Source organism: Sinocyclocheilus rhinocerous, unplaced genomic scaffold (assembly GCF_001515625.1).
Source record: "Sinocyclocheilus rhinocerous isolate Xijiao unplaced genomic scaffold, SAMN03320098_v1.1 scaffold134, whole genome shotgun sequence".
Classification (NCBI taxonomy): Eukaryota; Metazoa; Chordata; class Actinopteri; order Cypriniformes; family Cyprinidae; genus Sinocyclocheilus; species Sinocyclocheilus rhinocerous.
In genome coordinates, this window is record NW_015631070.1 from 600,522 (window position 1) to 621,731 (window position 21,210).

Below are 21,210 nucleotides of genomic sequence, written 5' to 3' on the forward strand. Positions count from 1 at the left end.
GGGGCTTCATAAAAACGGGAAAAGATCAGCCCGTTTCTCAGAGAAGGGACAGAGCGGTGTGGAATAAAGGTAAATTATGTGAAAAATAATGCGTTTTTAAAAAAACGAAGCATTAACACATGTTAGACTGCACCCCATAAACACAATCAAGCCTAGAAAAAAACTAGTGAACCACCCCTTTAAGGAGTCTATTTCTACACCCACCACAGAACCAGCCTTCTTCACCAGCTTATCCAACCGTGTGGCATCCCTCTTCTTAATGTTGCTTCCCCAGCATACCACAGCATAGAAGAGGATGACCGTCTGGTAGAACATCTGCAATAACTTCTGACAGATATTAAAGGAACCCTGTCTTCTCAGGAAGTAAAGTCGACTCTGTCCCTTCCTGTAGAGGGCATCCGTCTTTCTTGGTTTGATTGGCCATCTCAGTCGGTTTGACTTTGACGAGTGCTGTTAGACCAATGAGTAGCTGAGATGAGGGGGTCGCTTATCTTGCCATTGTACAATACTGTTGCAGCAACAAAGTACAGCTATTATTTAATGAATTTTATTATAGCTACACCTTGGAAAACATACCTAGGGGCTCAATGGTGGGTACAGCCATGGTTACAGGTGATTTCAGACCTGATAATTGAGGTGTCATTTTAATGGTCTAATTTTTTTCTTTGTGTTCAAACAAAATGAAAGTGTTTTGTGTTCAGTTCAAATGTATCTTTTGAATGAGATGTGACAGTGTTCACAGAGCGGGAAAATAACCTTAAAGGGGTCATATGATGCGATTTGAATTTTTCCTTTCTCTTTGGAGTGTTACAAGCTCTTGGTGCATAAAGAAGATCTGTAAAGTTGCAAACACTAAAGTCTCAAATCCAAAGAGATATTCTTTATAAAAGTTAAGAGTTAACCACGCCTACCTAAAACGGCTCGTTCTAACACGCCCCCACATACCTACGTCACGAAGTGGGAAGGTTTGCATAACGCCACCTAAATGTTCACGCAAAGAAAGAAGGCATAACGTTTGTTTTTTTTTTACTTTAAACCGCATAAACACATTTCATTACACCAAATACACCAAATAATGTTCTTTTTAGCAGCATCATATGACCCCTTTAAGATTCACTCTGCTCCTCACATAAAGATATCAAAAGGCTTTATAAGACTTGAAAAAAACTTGAAAAAGCAAAGTCATTTGTAATGCTTTTATAAATTTTTGCTGAGTTTTTGCAATAAATGATACTTTTATCTGCCTGATACTTGTTTTATATTGTTGAGAAGCGGACAGGTTTAGGGTAGGGATGGGGTGCGCAAAATATCTATGAAAGTATGAATAAAATAATTTTTTTACAGTGTAAAACTTTTATGCATGATCAATTTACTTTACAGCAAAACAAATGATTTTAAAAGTCAGAATTCTAATGACAAGAAATACATAAGGAAACAACTGAAGCAGTGGCATTCTTAGTTTGAAAGTTAGCTTCTTAATTGTGCCGAGGAAGGCTCTTGATCATGATTCAGCTGTTGATGCTTTCATAGTTGGTCAACAGGTTGTTATATCAGTAGTAGGTCATGAGGACACACATGCCACAGTGTTTTGAGAAGTAAAATTTCCTGTTTTCAAACTGTGTTCGAGTCCATCACACTGACAGTAAGAAACAGCTCACATCTCTTCATTATGCAATAATTGTCAGAACAAACGGTCCAGTTCATGACAGGTTCAGCCGCAGGAATGACTGCTCTTCAGGAGTCTGTGGATTTCTGTTTTCTATCCATCTAGAGAAATAAATGTATTAGTGTTCCGGGTTAAGTTGAGTTAGGCTATGTGTTATAGTTCATTTGATATAACTTGACTTACATTAAGACTGTCATTATTGTATTATTGTTAAGAATCAGGAATTGCAAATTATATAAAAACATTTTGTTGTCTGCAGCTATAACTAAAACTTTCTTTTTAGATATGCAGTGGTCCTATTTGGCCAGACATAATCTATGAATTTTAGAAGTTTAAAATGCTTCCAAATTTCAGCACTAAATCAGAAGCAAGCTTTTTTGTTTGTTTTCTCTTGTCCATTTTGTTTCTGAGTCACCCGACGTGGCTTTGGGGAATGGTTTTATTTGGCCAGTACACTAGAGTTTGTATGCTTGGCTTTGACCTTACTTTTTAACTCTTTACCAGCTGAATAGGGTGCTTCTGACTGCACTACACTCTGTATATACTGCAAACTAGTTTTTATTAATAGTATGCATGCAGATTATTATTAGTAGTGCTCAACAAATGCTCCTTGATGATGGGTTCTTCCTCGCCCTGTCTCTCTTATGTACTGCACGTTTTGGCAAATTCAGTCCTGCTATTCAATGCATACTGACAATTTGCAAAGTAAACATACTACATTGACTTACTGTGTCAGTGAGTGTATTACCTTATTACATTCAATGTGATAATGTAAGAGCACTCAGCTAATTACTAAATACCCAAATACTTAATCCTAGTTGTTCAAAATCTTATTAGCTGTAATTCGGGATTAACCAGTGAATAATCCACCAGACCATTAGAAAGAGCAGCTGTGTAGACCTGTCTGATTAATCAAAGAAAAGCAACCAAAGCAAATTTATCCCACACCTTTAGAATTCAGAAATGATTTACATTCCAAAACCAGCATTCAACAGTACATAAAATCTGGTGTTCTCCACTTTTATGATGAAGGCCCTCGTTTGATGTTGTACATATTGAAAATGTGGAGCATTAAATATTAATGCAGGATCTTGGCCTTTAACTTAATTGAGAGAGCGAGGTTGTGACACGCTGTGGAGCGACACTAGATGAATGTCTCACACACACTTACGCTGCTGAGATCAAAAGTGTGCATGTCAGGGTAATGATGGCCTTTCTGTGAGCGCACATCACATGCTCAGTGACATGCGCTTCCTGAACTGCATGACCTGCTAAGCCTCTCAATGTGTGCCACATTTCCGATCTAAAGACTTCAATGTAAAGTCAGCAGGTGCTAATAAAGCAATATATCACACATGACTTGAGCAAGAGCACTGCATGCATACTGCATGCATTTGAAGGTAATTACAGACAGCACTCAATCATGTGATATTGTACATAAAGGTGTTCTCCACTTTTATGATGAAGGCCCTCATTTGATGTTGTACATATTGAAAATGTGGAGCATTAAATATTAATGCAGGATCTCGGCCTTTAACTTAATTGAGAGAGCGAGGTTGTGACACGCTGTGGAGCGACACTAGATGAATGTCTCACACACACTTACGCTGCTGAGATCAAAAGTGTGCATGTCAGGGTAATGATGGCCTTTCTGTGAGCGCACATCACATGCTCAGTGACATGCGCTTCCTGAACTGCATGACCTGCTAAGCCTCTCAATGTGTGCCACATTTCCGATCTAAAGACTTCAATGTAAAGTCAGCAGGTGCCAATAAAGCAATATATTTCACACATGCCATGAACAGGAGCGCTGCACAAGGCTGTAGGTAATCACAGACAGCACTCGCTTATGTGAAATTACTATTATACAACATTTCAGTAAACAATAAGTTCATTTTGAGGTACTTACATTTAGTGTTTTTAACAATTGAATAATTCACTAACATTCATGCAGCTTGTTTTGTTCCTTAATGAATCAAGTGTTTTCGAGTGAATGGTTGAGTGAATGATTCAATGACCCATTTATGCTGCTAGTTTCATTCCTTAAGGAATCAGTGTTTTTTAATAAACTGGTTGAGTGAATGATTGAATGACTCATTAATGTGGCTTGTTTTGTAATTTAATGAATGAGTGTTTTTGAACAAATTGGTGGTTTGAATGATTCAGTGACTCAATGCAGCTTGTTTCATTCCTAAATGAATCAGTGTTTTTGAATTAATTTGGTTGAGTGAATAATTAAATGGCTAATTCATGCAGATTGTTTCTTCATTAATGAATCAGTGTTTTGAATATATCGCTTGTGTGAATGACTCAGAAAGTAACCTGCAGAAAGAGTCAGTGTAAAATACCCACCATTAACGCATAGACGGACAGTCTGTCTTGAACAAATGCAGACAAGCGCAATGATGCAAACTGTTCTGTTGGACTGTATATTAGCACTTTTGAAATACTGCTCCAATTCATTTGATTCAAGGACCAAAACTAACTGTTGTATACCCAGCTGATGAAAATGTTCTAAGAATGTTTTGAAAGTTCTGAAAATAATTCCCTGAACATTCAGTTTTTAAAAAATGTTTTTAAATGTTTTTTGTTTCTTGATTATTTGAACTTTAAAGGGAAAATTCAGTTTAATCATTTTGCAAACATTATGGGAACATTAACATAACATTTAACATAACTTTTTTAAAATTTTAGCCTAACATCCAACAATTCCCAGAACATTGTATAAATAATGCTTTTGTGTTGAGGTTTTGAGAATATTATTAAAGACCAGATAACTTTGAACAAACATTTTAAGAGAACCTTGCCAGAATGTTAGCCAAAGTTCTGAGAATTTTCCCGGGTCGCTGGGTATATGTTTGATTTGTAACTTGCAATTTGCAAACCACAGTCATGCCACGAATGTTCTAGAGAAATTTGATTTATCATTCTAGTGGTTTGTATGTAGAGCTTCATATTTGTCATGTGAAACACAAAGGGCTTCTTGGGTGTCCAAACAGAATAAAGCATGGGGTCAAAATCATTCATAGACATCTGTAACCAACATCAGATCAATTTAGGCCAATTAGATGTATTCAGTATGTGTGTGTTTTTTTGTTTTTGTTTTTTTTTATAGAAATTTTGAAAGTTGTTACTTATGGTGCAATGACTGCATTTGTAGAGGTTTTGTCATGGCCATCTCCTGCGTTTGAGTTCTTTGGGTCAGCAGAAACAGGATTAGCTGGCCTGTGCCCTAGGTGTCCTTCAGGAGAATTAGGGCAGCTTCCAGCTCTCATGGGAGCAGTCGTCCTGCTGGTCAGCACTCATGTGGGTCAAGTTTCTTTGATCGCAATGGATATTTGGAGTTCAGAAGGAAATGTCAACTAGCAGTTGTTTTTGAAGTTTCAGAGAAGTTTATTGGTGATTTTGGAGAGTCCAGTGTGCATTTTCCTCAATGGATCCAACTGAGAACATCTGAGAACTGTCCGATTGGCTATTAATCTGGAATTACATTCAAAAGATGACACTCTGGTCACAGCAAAATGCTGCAACTCATGGATGTCATCTTGAGATCATCATGTGTTGTAGCTTTCCTTGCTCATTGATTTGTTGCGTTGTTTTGGGACTGTGAGTTTTGTATATTGTGGATGTTGTCGACTGAAGCGTTTCCTCTGAGTGGGGCTCAGATAGCCGTGTGTCGTCTGGTTCATCGTGGCCCCAGACCACAGGCCACGCTGAGACCTCTGAACCAGGAGTTCGGGCTCTATGTTGAGAAGACACACACCAAACCTAAATGCAGGTACACATGGATGTTTTATGGAAGCTTCTTTCTATAATCTAGTTCAGGAGGAATAATGAGCTTGTACGGTCCACCCAATCGGCCCAACAACGGAATCCAATGGCGTGGGCGAAGGTATAATGCGTGTAGGTCTTTTACTTGCGCTTCTGCAAAGTTCACTTAATTCATCAGGACTTAGTTTCAATTTTAGTCTAGCTCCGTGTTTAATCTGACTCCAATTTCAAGTGATCATTACATTTAGATTGTATTCCTAATTAAAAACTGATCACAAATATCGATTATGTATTAATTTAGATATTTGATTATTCCGAACATCCCGTACTTTGAATTATCCGTTCAATAGGGACCCGGTATCGCAAGGAGAACTTACGCCGGCCGGACGCGGTCTCACGGACACAAACTCGTCAGTTCTGATCTTAAACAGAGGATGCAGGGTAAATATCTACCTTTTACGTTTGCCGCGCTCTGCTTGCTTCAACAAAAAGCATAGTTTTGTATATTCACGAAAACTGCAACTTACTAAGGCAGTGATAGGTCGAAGGTCTCAAATGATGTGCCCTATGCTCCATTCATTGAGCCTTTTGTATGATCTATCCTGAACACAGATTTGCGGTAATACCAAACTCCTCTTTAATCTACTAGAAATAATGATTTAAGGATAATGCAGAATTAATCAAATAAAATATTTTATTTGTCAGGTAAAAATGTATCATGCCAATTACATAATTAAACAATTAGAAGCCACTTTAGAATCAAATTCAGTTCCAATTCAGATAAATACATAACATAAATTGTTCAAAGATGAATCTAAAAATGAGAGATGCATACCTGACAGCAGAGAGACACAGCAGCATGTGAGAGTTCTAGTACAGAGCTCCAGAGACTCACACACACTGTGTGGGGGGTTTTCTGGTTACGGAATCCCAAAGTAGTGTTTTGCTAGAACAAAGAAATCTTCAAATCAGTTGTAAAAACATAAAAGACCTTTTGGTTTGTTAGGATCTCGTAACCCAAAAGGTCATACACATTTTGGGGATGAAAGCAAATGCTTATCAAAGATCTTTATTGGGGCATCTCCCACATCAGAAGAACAGGTTTTGTTTTCTTTATTCTTGCCTGTTCTGTTGATGCGAGAGTGAAACCACCTTACCAGTCGCACCTGAAGTATTTATATTGACCACACATAAAACAGCTTGAAACAATAGATTTGTGAAATTTGCATGACTGACTGAGACCTGAGGGGAAGGAGAGGGTGCGTGCATGGGGGGGAAGCGATGAGATTGGGCCAGCTGTAGATCCTCTCTCCAGATTAGTGAGTTTTATTGTTTGATTACGGGATAGGAATCTTGAATTCAGTTTTGGTCAAATCCATCCTTACATTTGGTTTCAATACTCATCCAAAAACACTGATGATTTGTGTGCATGTCTGATTAAATTCTTATAAAGTTTATAATACATACAAAATGAATAATCTGTTGACCTTCCAGTCGCACCTGAAGTATTTATATTGGCCACACATAAAACAGCTTGAAACAATAGATTTGTGAAATTTGTGTAGAGACCTGAGGGGAAGGAGAGGGTGTGAGGAGTCAGGTGTCCTGCTCTTTCTTGTAGATCTTCTCTTCAGGTTAGTGAATTTTATTGTTTTATTACAGGATAGGAATCTTGAATTAAATTTTGGTAAAATCCATCCTTACAAGCTGATCAGTCTGAACAAGCTGGCAATACATACTGTATATACTGTAGATGTTTATTGTAGTGGCTGTATAATGATGCTTTAAGCAGCATTCCCTCCCCCCCATATATAAAATGCCAAATATGTTAATTATTTCTTGTATTACGTATAATAAATACAATATCACATACTAAATATAAATACATATTAATTTATATTAATCATATATTTATAGAGCAAGCATAATGCATATGAAATATATTAATGATACTATATTTTATTAAAGTATTAAAGTATATTATTTAGTATATTATATTATATTATACATTTTAAATTGAACTAAGCTGAATAATGACTCATGACACTTACTTTGCAACATCAACACTTATTAAACTGAACTGACTTTATCTGAATAATAACACTATTGTCTTCTGTAGAGCTGCTTTACAGCTGGAATTGGATTTGATTAATAATTGATTAATTTGACCACATTAACACTGATATTTTCCTGTTCATTACTGTGAAGCTGCATTGAAACATGCCCTATATCAGTAAATAAACAATAATGCTCATTTAGAGTCACTGACCCAAACTATTACACAATGACATGTGCTTGACTTGTCAAATCATGTGTGTTGTGGAGAATTGTGCTGGTACTTTACTAAGTCATCAGATGCACCATTTTCACTTAAAGGAGGAATGTGAGCTATATTTAGAGAGCAGAAGGTCACTGAGACGCAGGGTCTCTTTTCATACCAGACAGAAAAAAACACTTAGAAACCACCCAAACCAACCCTAGCAACCACATAGTGACACACTGTCATGGTGATAATTTTTGCAAAGTCAAGCACCACTTATATGATTTCAGAAAATATGAAAATCATGTGGTGTTTCTTCCTTTAAAGTGTTAGTTTAATTGAAGATCCAGAGAGGAAAGAAACAAAGCAGAGGTGGACGTGAGCCCATCTACTGCTCCAGCCAACATACTTTTCTAACCCGCAGCACTGAATAAATCTTGTTCTTGCTCTACAGCAGCCAAGCCAAAAGCATGACTGTTTCAGACATTAATGGATAAGAAGCAAAACCAGTGAACTGCTTGTCAAAGCATGGCTATATAATTGCTTTCAGACAGTGAAGCTGTGAGGCTCTTAGAGCGAGATGGAAATATGTTTTGTGTTCAGCTATAATGAGAATGAAGACTGATTGAAGCAAAGCTGAATACCATATAGTCATACAACACTTGTGTTTTGTCTGGATGTGCTTCAGTCTCATTTTTGGGCAACATCTGGAAACTCGTATAGTGTGAGAGAATATGTAACATTAAAGTTACTCAGCCGAACATGAGTAGTTAATTATTCCAATCAGCTGTTTCTGTTTAGCTCCCTCGTTTAGTCAGTCCCTGTTTCATCCTACTCTTTGTCTGGTCTCGTTGATGTATTCTTTCATGTGGATGTGGATGTGGATTTACTTATGTTATTCCTCCTGGATTATTAAAATGACTTTCTGAGCTACTCAGTATTGTGAGTTTTGGTTGAAACATAACAGAAGACCAGACAGAAAGTTATTTATTGGCATTTTTCTTTCTTTTGTTTTATTTTTTCCCCCAATGGATCTACCTGCTGTCCAACTCCTATGCCTTGAGAAGGAACATTGTTCCTTGGAGGTCCACACTTAAAACTTTTTGGATTTGGCGTACCAAACTCACTATCTGGACTTAGGCACGCCTCCCAGGGAACAGTCACCGGGTAAATTTGGCTGCTTTCGTGGAGTAGGTGCTGGTGAACAACAATTCGGTGTTCACCATCTGCCTCATGTTGGAGGATTTCACCAGCCCCACTCCAAATCCAGAGCCCAGCCTGCCATCACCCCACTGCATGGAGTGATCGCTTGAGCCCACCACAGACGGAGAACCCAAGCCTGCCAGCACAAGAGGAAGTGAGTCATCAAGCACCCCGGAGCCCAAGCCCAAACTCACATCTGACCAGGTGTGTGAGCCGGCAACATTGCACATCCCTGAGGGAGTTTAAGTGGAATAAGAGGGAATGGAATGGAGCCCCATGCACACTCCCGCTACTGAGGGTGAGCTATCACTGAGCCTTTTAATATTCTGGGAGAGTTTGACCCCCTGTTTCTCTCATCTCCTTTGGCCCAGCCAAGCCCTGAATCTCCTGCATCTCTTGAGTACCCACCCAGCCTCCCTCTCCCACCTGGTCTTCCAGTATCCACCTGTTCCTCGCCTCTGCTGGCTCCTGTCAGTCCCTTGGCTCATCATCAGTCTGTTCCACCCTGTTGTGTGGATCCACCTCGGGCCTTCCAGTCATCAGCTCCGTCTAGGTGTGAGGATCCCCTGTCTCCACCACCAGCCTCTGAGCCCTGGGGCCTCATTTATAAAATGTGCGTATGCACAGATTTGATCTTAGAGTGTGCGTACGCTAAAATCCACGGCAACGTTCATATTTATAAAAACGGTCTTTGACGTGGAAAAGTACTTACCGCCACGTCAGGGTCTGAGCAGGCGTACGCACTTTTCCTTGTGGCAAAGTCGGAGTACTGCAGCTATTTGAACATCTAAGCTGCAGTAATAATAGAAGCGGTGTACGTGCAAGCACCGAATTCATCATAAACAACAAACAAAGATGCAGTGTATGAGATTAATTGTGCAGTGTAGTCAGATTTTTTATTAACGGGAGTTTTTGCGAGATTAAACTGACCTTTTTAGTAGCCTATGTTGAGAGTTCTTTACTCGCTTTCTGTACAGTTTATTCCATGTTTTTTTGTTTTTTTATTATTTTATTTTACAAGAGAACTTGCGAAATAAACAAATGCCAAATCACATGCAGGTTTTTTTTTTAGACCGGAGACCATAATCGTGTAATAATTTATTTTATTATGATATGAAACGTCCAGTTTTTCCAAGTGTGTGTGTGTCCAAGTTTTGCAAGAATTTCGTGATACTAAACTTTTTATTAGTTGTCATAGCAAGTGATTTTAAAAGTAGGATGGCTCACTTTTTATAAGATGACTGAAAATTTTACTTGAATTCGGATATTGGCGTGTGATCGTTTATATGGTAATGATATTAATTAGGGGGCGTTTACAAGGCGGAGATCTGGCACCAGTCAGCTGCGCACAATTTCAAGATCATTTGCGATTTATAAATGTCACATCTGGAAGAGAGGCGCACGCACGTGTTTTTGTGCGCACGTTCGTTTTCTCTGAATCGCATTTACGCACTTTTGAGAAATTATCTTAGAACAAATTTAGGACTGTTTATACGCAACATTTTATAAATGAGGCCCCTGGTCTCTACCATGGCCCTCCGACCCTTCAGCTCTGCTGGGCTCCCTCGTCCCTCCTGCTCTGCCTTGGTTAGTCATCAACCTGCCTCCGCCACGGGATTCCACTCCTCCGGCTTTGCCTCGTCCCTCCATCCCTCTGGCTCCTTCTGGCTCTTCATTCCCTTTGGCTTCAGCTTTGGCCTCAGTCGCTCCAGCTCCACCATGGTCTTCTGGGTCCCCGCCTCTGCCTCAGATGCATGAGCTCTCATCTCTGCCTTGGCTCTCCAGGCCTCCAGTTTCACCCTGGCTCTCCATCTACTGGCTCCACCTCTGTCAGCTCCATCACAAGAGCTTGTTGCCCTGGTTCCTCCTCCAAGGCCTCCACCATGGCTCCTTCCTCCTGTGACTCCACCACTACTCATTAGTTAATTATTCAATTCAGCTGCTTCTGTTTAGCTCCCTCATTTAGTCAGTGTATACTCCCTGTTTTGTCCTACACTTTTGTCTATTTTCTCTTACAACTTGTCTTTATTCTTTCATGTAGATGTGGTTTTACCTTTTCTCCTGGATTATTAAAGTGACTTTCTGAGCTACTCAGCTGGAATTTTGGTTAAAACGTAATATGTGTTAAGTATATTAATTACAATTATTTTATATTTATGCAATATGCATACTTTCATTCATATATATATATATATATATATATATATATATATATATAATGCAATTACGTTGGATAAAAGCATTAAATGCATGAATATAATTAGTGTACGTGACGACAACACAGAATTCATCAGTTCATGTAAACATTTTTAAACCAAACAATGACAACAACTTTTGGCTGATGATGACATAATTTGTAGTCCTGGATTCATGATGACATACTATGCCGCAATGTGAAAGAAAAATCCCACAAAATATGTTGTCATTTGCTATTTTTGATGCATGTATGACATAATGGAAACATAATGGAAACCAGCTGGCATTATTATAGTATACAGACCTCATCCTCTGACTATCTGAAAATCTACGTAGCTGTTAGCTTAAACATGATACTTGTTCATTGTTCAAAATGCTCAGATTACACACTGTTCTTGTGTAAATGATACATGTTCATTTGCTTTCTGAGGATTATTAAGGTCTTAATAAGTCCAGCCATGGTAGTGTACAATTTAATGTTCAGCCTTTCACCAAACTTGACAACATCATGGCATTTTTCCTGAGAAAGCCCATCATTTTTTATTGATTATAGGATCTGAATTCCTTGTGTTTGCAGGATGGAGGCATCTTGCTTGGAGTTGGCGCTGGAGGGGGAAAGACTGTGTAAAGCAGGAGATTTTAAAGGCGGTACAGCGTTCTTTGAAGCTGCTGTTCAGGTGGGAACAGAAGATCTCAAGACCCTCAGTGCCATTTACAGTCAGCTGGGCAACGCTTACTTCTACCTGAAGGAGTACGGCAAAGCCCTGGAGTACCATCGGCATGACCTTACGCTCGCTCGGTGAGAACAGTGCATTTGACTGCCGTTTATAGTCATCAATAGTTTCAGTTTCATGCAAGTTTGTGTTCAATGAAAATAAACAGAGTTGCATTGTAATTCAGGACGATCGGAGACCGGATTGGGGAAGGGAAAGCCAGCGGAAATCTGGGAAACACTCTGAAGGTTTTGGGCCGCTATGATGAAGCAGCTGTGTGCTGTCAGAGGCACCTGGACATTTCTCAAGAACAAGGAGATAAGGTGAGAAAACCTCTGTCAGGATGGCCTTATTAGATATGACTAGATGAAGAAAGTGATTTGCAGTTTTGTAAGCAATGTTCATCATACGGTTAATGTACAGACATAGCGTCTGAGATTATGATGAATGAAAACACTGCCGCTCAAGGTCAATATCACCTTTACTGGGGTTATTTTTGATTAATTTATTTTTGTGTGAGCAAGTACTCTCGCTGAATGGAGACTGAATGTGTTACTGGAGCACACATTGATGGATTTGATAACCAAACAAACCACACATATGATTTGCAGTTGTATTCTCAGGGAATGCATGAGCTGATAAAAATACCTTGAATGCAATCTAAGTCACCTTGGATAGAAGAATCTGCTAAATGCACAAATGTAAACGTATTGCCTTGACCATGAGGAATACAGGTTATGCAGTGTAACGTAGGCTAGTTTGGAGCAACTCTTGTGAGACCTACTTATTAGTGAATATTTATTGCAGAAATAATAAACTTTAAAAGAATATACGCAAGTGCACACTGAATATAATTTATTTTGGACAATTAAAATACATGTTAATTGCAATTCAATGAAAATATATTGTAGTTTAAATTTATATTAAATGCAATTAGCTGAATTGTAGAGTGTTTTGATCCACTTAAGCAAGACTTAAGTACATCTTTATATGTAATTTCATAATTACTTCTATTGTCTATGAAATATGGTTAAAGTACTGCTGAATGTACTGACAAACATTTATGATAAACTAAAATATTATTTAATGTCATTTCTATTAAAGTTTGTATATCATGTATTGTATCATATTTGTAAGTACACATTTGTAATGATGAAGTTGCAATTTAGTACATTTAAAATATAGTGACTTATAACTTATAGTAATGTAATATCAAATAACATTACAGTTAAAATTATAATCAAGCGCTTTACATGTGCTTCTTTAAAATTATTATCAAGTGCTTTAAGTGCTTTTTTAAAAGACAATATAATGATTAAAATATTATGATTTAATATGTACTTTGAAGTAAAGCTTTTAATTTGTCGATTACAAAGTGTACCTTTTAAATGTGTACTTAAGTGTGTTTATAGAAACAGTCACGAAAGTGTCTGTCTTTAAATACACTTAATTTTATTTCATTAATATTATAATATCTGAAAGTACGATTTTTAAAAATAAACTACAAGTTCACATTCAGTACAATTAAGCATGCAATGTTATAATGCAGCGTTTGCAAGCCATTGCACCTTTAATGTGATGTATCTCATAATTTTGATCTCATGTTGACTACAAAGTGCTGTCTAGTTAGGTGGCACACTTGGTTTCAGAGCAGAGCCATTGTGATGTTTCTCAAAAGTTTCTGTACTGTTGAGTCTGGTCTGTTGAATTGAAGAATTGAAAAATTAGAAGCAGTGTACAATCGGCTGCTGTGTGCAGGTCGGCGAGGCCAGGGCTCTGTATAACATGGGGAACGTGTTTCACGCCAAAGGGAAGCAGCAGCTCTGGGGCATCTCACAGGATCCCGGAGAGCTTCCTCCTGATGTCAGAGACACGCTGCAGCGAGCCACGGCCTTCTACGAGTCAGTCCAGCACACACACACACACACACACACACACACACACACACACAGAAGCATCTGAGCATCATTAGGCAGAACCCACCGAGACCTGTTTGCCCGACTGCACCGCAGCTCATTAACAGCAGATCCTGAAGGTTAAACGGCACATAAATGAGACGCAGAGAGACCAGAGGTGTCAGACGGAGGACAAACAGCCACAAACGGTCATTAGTAGCTCCTTCTGTGTGTCCATTTAGGAAAACATGGAAAACACGGCTCACAAATATTTAAGATGAATACTTCAATTGCATATCAGATCTGGACTGCAAAGATTTAACATTAACTTAATGTGATGTATGTTTGTCAGTCATGCATCAATGAAACAGATCATGGCATAGTTTATTATTAACTATTTGCATTTATTTGATGTTATTTAAATAATCAAAGTTTCATAATGCATTTATTGATATTGTTTAGAATCAGCAAGCACAACAGAAAACAATTACATTTATTCAGTTAAAAAGTAGGGCTTACTGTAGAACAAGCAATATTTAGTTAGTATAAGACTGAAACAAATGGGCTTCATTGATGGTTATTGTGCATTTAAAACACATTCAGTTTATTAGTATAGTATGGAAGCATATGGGTAGCAAAATTCATTTTGAAATGTAATATGCAAAATGACAATGCAATATGTAAAATGGCAATGTATTTCTGTATTTAAATTTACATTTTCCCATACATATGTGCAACATTTAGTGCAAAATGAAAATGAAAATTCAATTATATATTTTACTTTTGCCGTTTTCTACACTAGTTTTAATATGTAAATTAAAAACATATTTTAACGCTTTATAAGTTGCTAAATTAAAGTGAAATTGTATTACCCAAATTGATTAGATATGTTTAACATGTCCAAGCAAAAACTGTAGCAAAATTATCATTTAAATGCCATTTTTCCTAAATGCATTTAGACTTATGGGTAGGACACTTAAAATTGCATTTTCATCGTGATACCGCGTTATAATTGTAGCAAAATGCAGTGTGAATTTCAAAATGCATTCTGAGCCAAATGTGCAGCAAAATGTTGCAAAAATGGTGATTTAAATGTCTTTGATTTTTCTTAAATGCATTGACACTTACACGTAAGACGTTTCAATTGCATTTTCATTAAATACCCTGCAATCAGTGTAGACTAGTCAATGTGGATTTGAAAATGCATTCCGAGCCGGTCACGCCCCCAACCTGTCAATCATTATATCAAGGCGGGGCTCAGCAACAAGACGCACAATAGGTCAATATTCCCCATTAACCAAACACTTTTCACCTGCCTCAACATCTCACTGTTTTACACTCCGATTGATGCACATTTTTTCATTTTGTACTATATGTTGCACATATGGGAAAATATAAATTTAAATACAGAAATACATTGCCATTTTACATATTGCATTTCAAAATGAATTTTGCTACCCATATGCTTCCATATATTAGTACTGTTACAGAAATCTCACTGTTTCATTTATAAATATCTTTAAAAGATTATTAAAACATTAAGTAAAACTTTTAGTTTTAACATTATTACAAAGTGCATTTAAAAAGTGTATTTAAGTGTCTTTAGAAACATGAAAGTGTCTCTCTTGAAGTTGCCTTTTATTTAAGTTAATATTATATTATCTGCAGGTATAGTTTTTAAAAATATAAGAATTGAAGTACACTACAAGTGCACATTGTGCAGGTGTTATTGTTAAAAATCTATTTTTCTATGGGGAAAATGAATGTGTTTTTACTTGAATAAAGTGAAATGCAGAGAGTCGTTGTCTGTTTCAGGATGAATCTGTCTCTGGTTAAGGAGTTGGGAGACCGAGCCGCACAGGGAAGAGCCTTCGGTAACCTTGGCAACACTCATTACCTGCTGGGTAATTTTGTCGAGGCCATCAAGTTCCATAGAGAGGTACTAGCCAAACGCCACTGACCATCAGCTCATTCACTCATCTAGCTGATGTTAAGTCTCTGCTGCGGCTGAGACAGCAGTTAATTCTAGCAGGGATCTGCGTTTCAGAGTAACACAGTCCCTCCTTGTTTTTCCAGCGTCTCTCCATTGCAAAGGAATTTGGCGACAAGGCCGCCGAGCGCAGAGCATACAGTAACCTAGGCAACGCTCTCATTTTCTTGGGCCAGTTCAATGCAGCCACAGAGTATTACAGGTAACAATGACTACAGCGCCATCTAGAGGATGCATCATGTACGACCAGCTGTTTATTAAACAAATTTCTTGTTTTGTGAGGAACAAGAAGAAAAACACACACATAAAGGCAAACATAAGCAAAATAAATGAATGAATAAAATAATGAAAATAAAAGAGTATACGGATGCATCACAGTTGTAGTTTATGTACGTCTACGGATTATTTGCTGTGCGCTTCTGGCTGTGTGGTACAACTCACAAATAAGGGAGAGACATATGATCAGTTACACCTTGATTTAGACACTTTTAGGCATGTATTTATATGTTAACACGCTCTGTATTTTTCCCCTCATTGAAAACAATTTTACATTAAATAACTGAATAGTACTTTTGAAAAATCTGTTAATCATAAGGCTTATTGAGGAGAGGTGTGGTGTTTCTTTTAAGAAATTATTACTTTTATTTATCGAGGATGGATTGCATTGATCAGACGTGACAGTAAGGATATTTATAATGTTACAAAAGATTTCTATTTCGAATAAATGCTGTTCTTTTGAACTTTCTGAAGTTGAAAATGTACCACAGTTTCCACAAAAATATGTGGCAGCACAACTGCTTTCAACATTGATAATAATAAGAAATGTTTCTTAAGCAGCAAATCAGCGTATTAGAGTGATTTTTGAAGGATCAAGTGACACGGAAGACTGGAGTAGTGATGCTGAAAATTCAGCTTTGATCACAGGATTAAATTACATTTTAACATATATTTACATAGAAAACAGTTATTTTAATATCTAATAATATTTTACAATTTTTACTGTATTTCTGATCAAATAAACGCAGTCTCTGTGAGTTCTGTCACAGTCGTTTTGCTCTGTTGTTCAGGAAAACTCTGCAGCTCTCTCGGCAGCTGAAGGATCAGGTGATGGAAGCTCAGGCATGTTACAGTCTGGGAAACACATACACTCTGCTGCAGGAGTATGAACGTGCCATAGATTATCACCTCAAACACCTGCTCATCGCTCAGGAGCTTAACGACAGGTGTGAGCCGTGAACACACACATGCACACACACACACACACACACACACACACACACACTCTCTCTCACGTCAGCACGACTCTGAGCAGTAATGTGTTCTGTGTGTCTGGTAGGGTCGGGGAGGGCCGGGCCTGCTGGAGTCTGGGTAACGCTTACGTGTCATTGGGAAAGCACCGTCAGGCTCTGCATCACACCCGGAAACACCTGGAAATCTCCAGAGAGGTGAGGCCACACTGATTCTCTGTCATGCAGTGACAGTCCTGCTTGGTGTGCGTGTAACCGTGTTGTTTGCTTTGCTCAGATCGGAGACCGGAACGGAGAGCTGACGGCCAGGATGAATGTGGAGGAGCTGATGGAGGTCCTAGGGGTGAAGGAGGCGGATCTCTCTCCGTCTGAATCTGAGTTTAAAGTGCAGGGTAACACAGTCTCAGACTAATCATATCTATACAGTATGTGTATCTGCAGACACCACATTAAACACTTCACCCGGGTCACCAGGGTCATTATATACATGCATGTAATAGAAAAAATTAATCAATTTCAACATTTTAAAATGTTTGTTTAGTTAAATTCAAAGTACTGAAATTTGAATCTGAAATAAAAATGAATGCAATTAGTATAGATCAGGGGTGGGCAAACTTGGCCCTTCCAGGTCACTTTCCTTCAGAGTTTAGCTCCAACTCTAATCAAACACACCTGAACCAGCTAATCATTGTCTTTAAGACTACTAGAAAGCTACAGGCAGGTGAGTTTTATCAGGGTTGAATCAAATCTCTGCAGGAAAGTGGCCTGGAAGGGCCAAGCTTGCCCATCACTGGTATAGATATACTGTATTTTAAATATAAAAAAATATATATCTTAAATGACAAAACACACAGCAACACTATTAAAATGTAAACTAAAATTAAAATGAAACTAAAAAATATAAAAATAAAAATTCAATATATTATTAAAACCTATAATATTATCTCAACACATAAATAACACTGTGGTGGGGCTAGTTTACACACTATATGGTCTTTTCACAATGGAAGTCTGTTCGTTTTTTACATCGATTTTAAAATTATTCTTTTAAAATATAAAAAAAAAAAGCTGTCAGTGGAGTAACACGCCATATATACAAATGTATGAGACAGCTTTCCTAATCACGATTGACAGCTTATTTCAGTGCTAAAGTAATGCTGTAGTGTATGGCTGTCCAAAACTATGTCTGCAGTCTGTAAATTGATATTACATGAATTATCATCAATATTTGCTTCTTTTCTCCAACAGGAGCCAGACCCAAGTTCATCAAGAAAGCCAGCATGGAGAGTGTGGACCTGTGGAAATACAGCTCTGAACAGGTCACATGCTCAACATCTGAGTAACCAGGATTTTACAATGCAGGACATGAACCTGAATCAAAATCTTCTTTAGCTATTGAACAAAATGCCTGTTAAACAAACCCTAACCCAAAAGTCAACATCAAATAATGGACTCTCATCCAGGAACATGTCCTTCTTGGTAGAATCACGGTCATGCAGAAACACAGACACGTGTTGCTTTAATGCTGCTGTGATGCTGCTGTGATGCTCATGTGATGCTCTATGAAGCTGATGTGATGCTGCTATGATGCTGGATGTGAGGCTGATGTGATAATGTGATGCTGATGTGATGTTGATGTGAGGTTGGATGTGATGTTAATGTAATTTTGATGTGATGCTGATGGGATGTTTATGTGATGCTGATGTGATAATGTGATGCTGCTGTGTGTTGTTGTGATGTTGATGTGACAGTGAGGCTGATGTGATGTTGATGTGATGCTAATGTGATGTTGATGCGATGCCTGATGGGATGTTGATGTGATGCTGGATGTGATGCAGTGTTGTTGTGATGTTGATATGATGCTGATGGGATGTTTACATGATGCTGATGTAATAATGGGATTTTGATGTGATGTTTATGTGATGCTGATGTGATAATGTGATGCTGCTGTGTCTTGTGAGGCTGATGTGATGTTTATGTGATGCTGATGTGAGGCTCATGTGATGCTGTGTTGTTGATGTGACAGTGAGGCTGATGTGACGTTGATGTGATGCTGGATGTTATGCTGATGTGAGGCTGATGTGACGTTGATGTGATGCTTGATGTGATGCTGGATGTGATGCTGATGTGATGCTGGATGTGATGCTGATGTGATGCTTGATGGGATGTTGATGTGAGGCTGATGTGATGCTGGATGTGATGTTGATGTGATGCTGATTTGATGCTGTGTTGTGATGCTGATGTGAGGCTGATGTGATGCTCGATGTGATGTTGATGTGATGCTGATGTATGCTGCTGTTGTGCTGCAGAATGGAGATGCTCCGGATGTTGATGGTATTTCGAGGAGGTCAAGGAACCAGCTGTATCAGTCTAGCAGAAGCAAAAGTTACGCAGACAGTCAGTCATCAGATGAGAGACATTGGCTCGACTCACCTGTGGACACTGATGACATCACTGTTCATGTCACACCTCCAGTGAGTATCTATCTGTCTGTCTTGTCTGTCTGTCTGTCTGTCTTTTTTCTGTCTGTATTTATAAGCTTGTTTCCTCATGGGGACCAAAAAAGTCTCCACAAGGTCACATACTATATACTAAATACTCATAATGATGAGACACACACACACATTTATGTATGTATATAATTTCAAAACCTAAGCTGTGTATGTGTATATACGTATATATATATATATATATATATATGCTTACGTTTTGAATGTTGCTAGTGCAGCAGTGTTTTAATGAGATGAATAGTTTTTTGCTGACAGTCATAGAGTGTAAGTGTGCAGATGTGTCTGTCTGCAGGGCTTTAATTCAATCTGTTTTAAAGTGCTTCACTAAAGGTTTCACTTGATAGCCGTGGCTCTCTGTGTTCCTCTGTTAATCAATACACATCAGCTGCGTGGCTGCTAATGCATCTGTGTGCATGTGACTTTCCCAGAGGACAGGGAATATATGAAAATATGTCTCAGTGTGCATCATTTCCTGCTGCTGATGCCTGTTCACGACTATCATCTTATATTACACTGTGACATTATTTTACCAAGTTATTGGATTGCAAAAAGTATTTCTACATTATAGTAGCATTTGTAGTAAAATAAAAATTTTGGTATATTGTTTCAGATTATAAATAGATTTAGACTACTATTTTGATACTGTTTTAGCTGCTTGATTCTTTTATTTGATCCTAATTGCAGCTTACTCAAACCCTTTACAATACAAAAGCAGTAATTTTGCATAGAGGCTTCACACATGATTGTCATTATTTTAGGATCATTTTTAGCTAATTTTAGGTTCATTGTTGACATGGTAATACAAATAAAGACCCCAGTACTCGACCTTCGACACGCACAGTGTCGGTGGGTGTTTTAGGGTTTATGCGCGTGACCAAAGGCCATAACACCGGGGTCAGGGGTTTCTATGGAAACCGTGATGATGTTATTTGGACAAAGACCTTTCATGGTCCATTCACTCGCTCTCTCTCTCCGTATCTCACCCTCCGTGTAACTGAATTATTGAAGTAAATGCATGAGCAGCAGTGAGAGCTGAACAGAGACAGACGAGCAGTCAAGGGAAGGTGTAGCAGAGACTGGACGCTGACGGATGACAGACATATAGGCTGAAGAATGTGAGGTTTTGCTGTGCATGACTTTGTATTTGCATATATTTGTATGTGATCGTGTGTATTAACAGTCTGCGGTCTTTGAGGGTGTGTTTAAATAGTTTGTTTAACAGTCTCTGTTCATTATTGACCCTAAAATCCGTCCTCCCTCCCCCAACCGACCCATAATCAAGAGCCAAATTAATGAGTTGTTTTCCCACAGTCAGACACAAAGATGGACAGAGAGAGAAAGATAGGATGCACACTGATGGAATAGAGCGAGACGTGTCTGTGATTGGATGATCGGGCTGTGGATTAATGAATCACTTCATAAGTATTCATATTTAGTCTCACTATGATAGTGATCTGCTGGCTTTATATTGCGTTGCATTGTAAGATTGTGCTGTCAGGACACTTGAGCCTGAATGTGATTTGGTCTTGTGTCGCTCGATGAGTTGGGATGTGATGATTAAGTTTGGTCATGATAAGTGATTGTCTAACAGTGGTTGAATGTAATTAGTATGCATGCTGATACAGGACAGCGGTTGTTATGGTGGAATGTGCCCTCAAATGTGCCTGGTTTGTGTAAGTGTTGTTGGATAGGGTTGGGTCGCTCCGCATGCTCATTTCACTCTATTGACTGATTCCAGATCACTGAATCAAACAGCAGC

The 21,210-nt window shown here is 38.3% G+C and overlaps 1 protein-coding gene across 2 annotated transcripts in view; it reads left to right on the top strand.

Annotated features, from left to right (window-relative positions):
* Window positions 1–21,210, top strand: part of LOC107741501 (G-protein-signaling modulator 1-like) — a 31,590-nt gene that overhangs the window by 4,185 nt on the left and 6,195 nt on the right. Inside the window, exons 1-11 of one of the 2 annotated variants that reach the window (XM_016554256.1) lie at window positions 10,954–11,014; window positions 11,674–11,895; window positions 11,997–12,132; window positions 13,568–13,710; window positions 15,520–15,643; window positions 15,781–15,896; window positions 16,762–16,917; window positions 17,031–17,139; window positions 17,219–17,333; window positions 18,190–18,260; window positions 19,251–19,415. In XM_016554256.1, coding sequence (XP_016409742.1) covers window positions 11,675–11,895; window positions 11,997–12,132; window positions 13,568–13,710; window positions 15,520–15,643; window positions 15,781–15,896; window positions 16,762–16,917; window positions 17,031–17,139; window positions 17,219–17,333; window positions 18,190–18,260; window positions 19,251–19,415 — 1,356 coding nt within the window. In that variant the 5' untranslated portion in view covers window positions 10,954–11,014; window position 11,674. Of the gene's footprint in view, window positions 1–10,953; window positions 11,015–11,673; window positions 11,896–11,996; window positions 12,133–13,567; window positions 13,711–15,519; window positions 15,644–15,780; window positions 15,897–16,761; window positions 16,918–17,030; window positions 17,140–17,218; window positions 17,334–18,189; window positions 18,261–19,250; window positions 19,416–21,210 lie in introns of those variants that run through there. The other variant, XM_016554255.1, reaches the window with a different exon arrangement.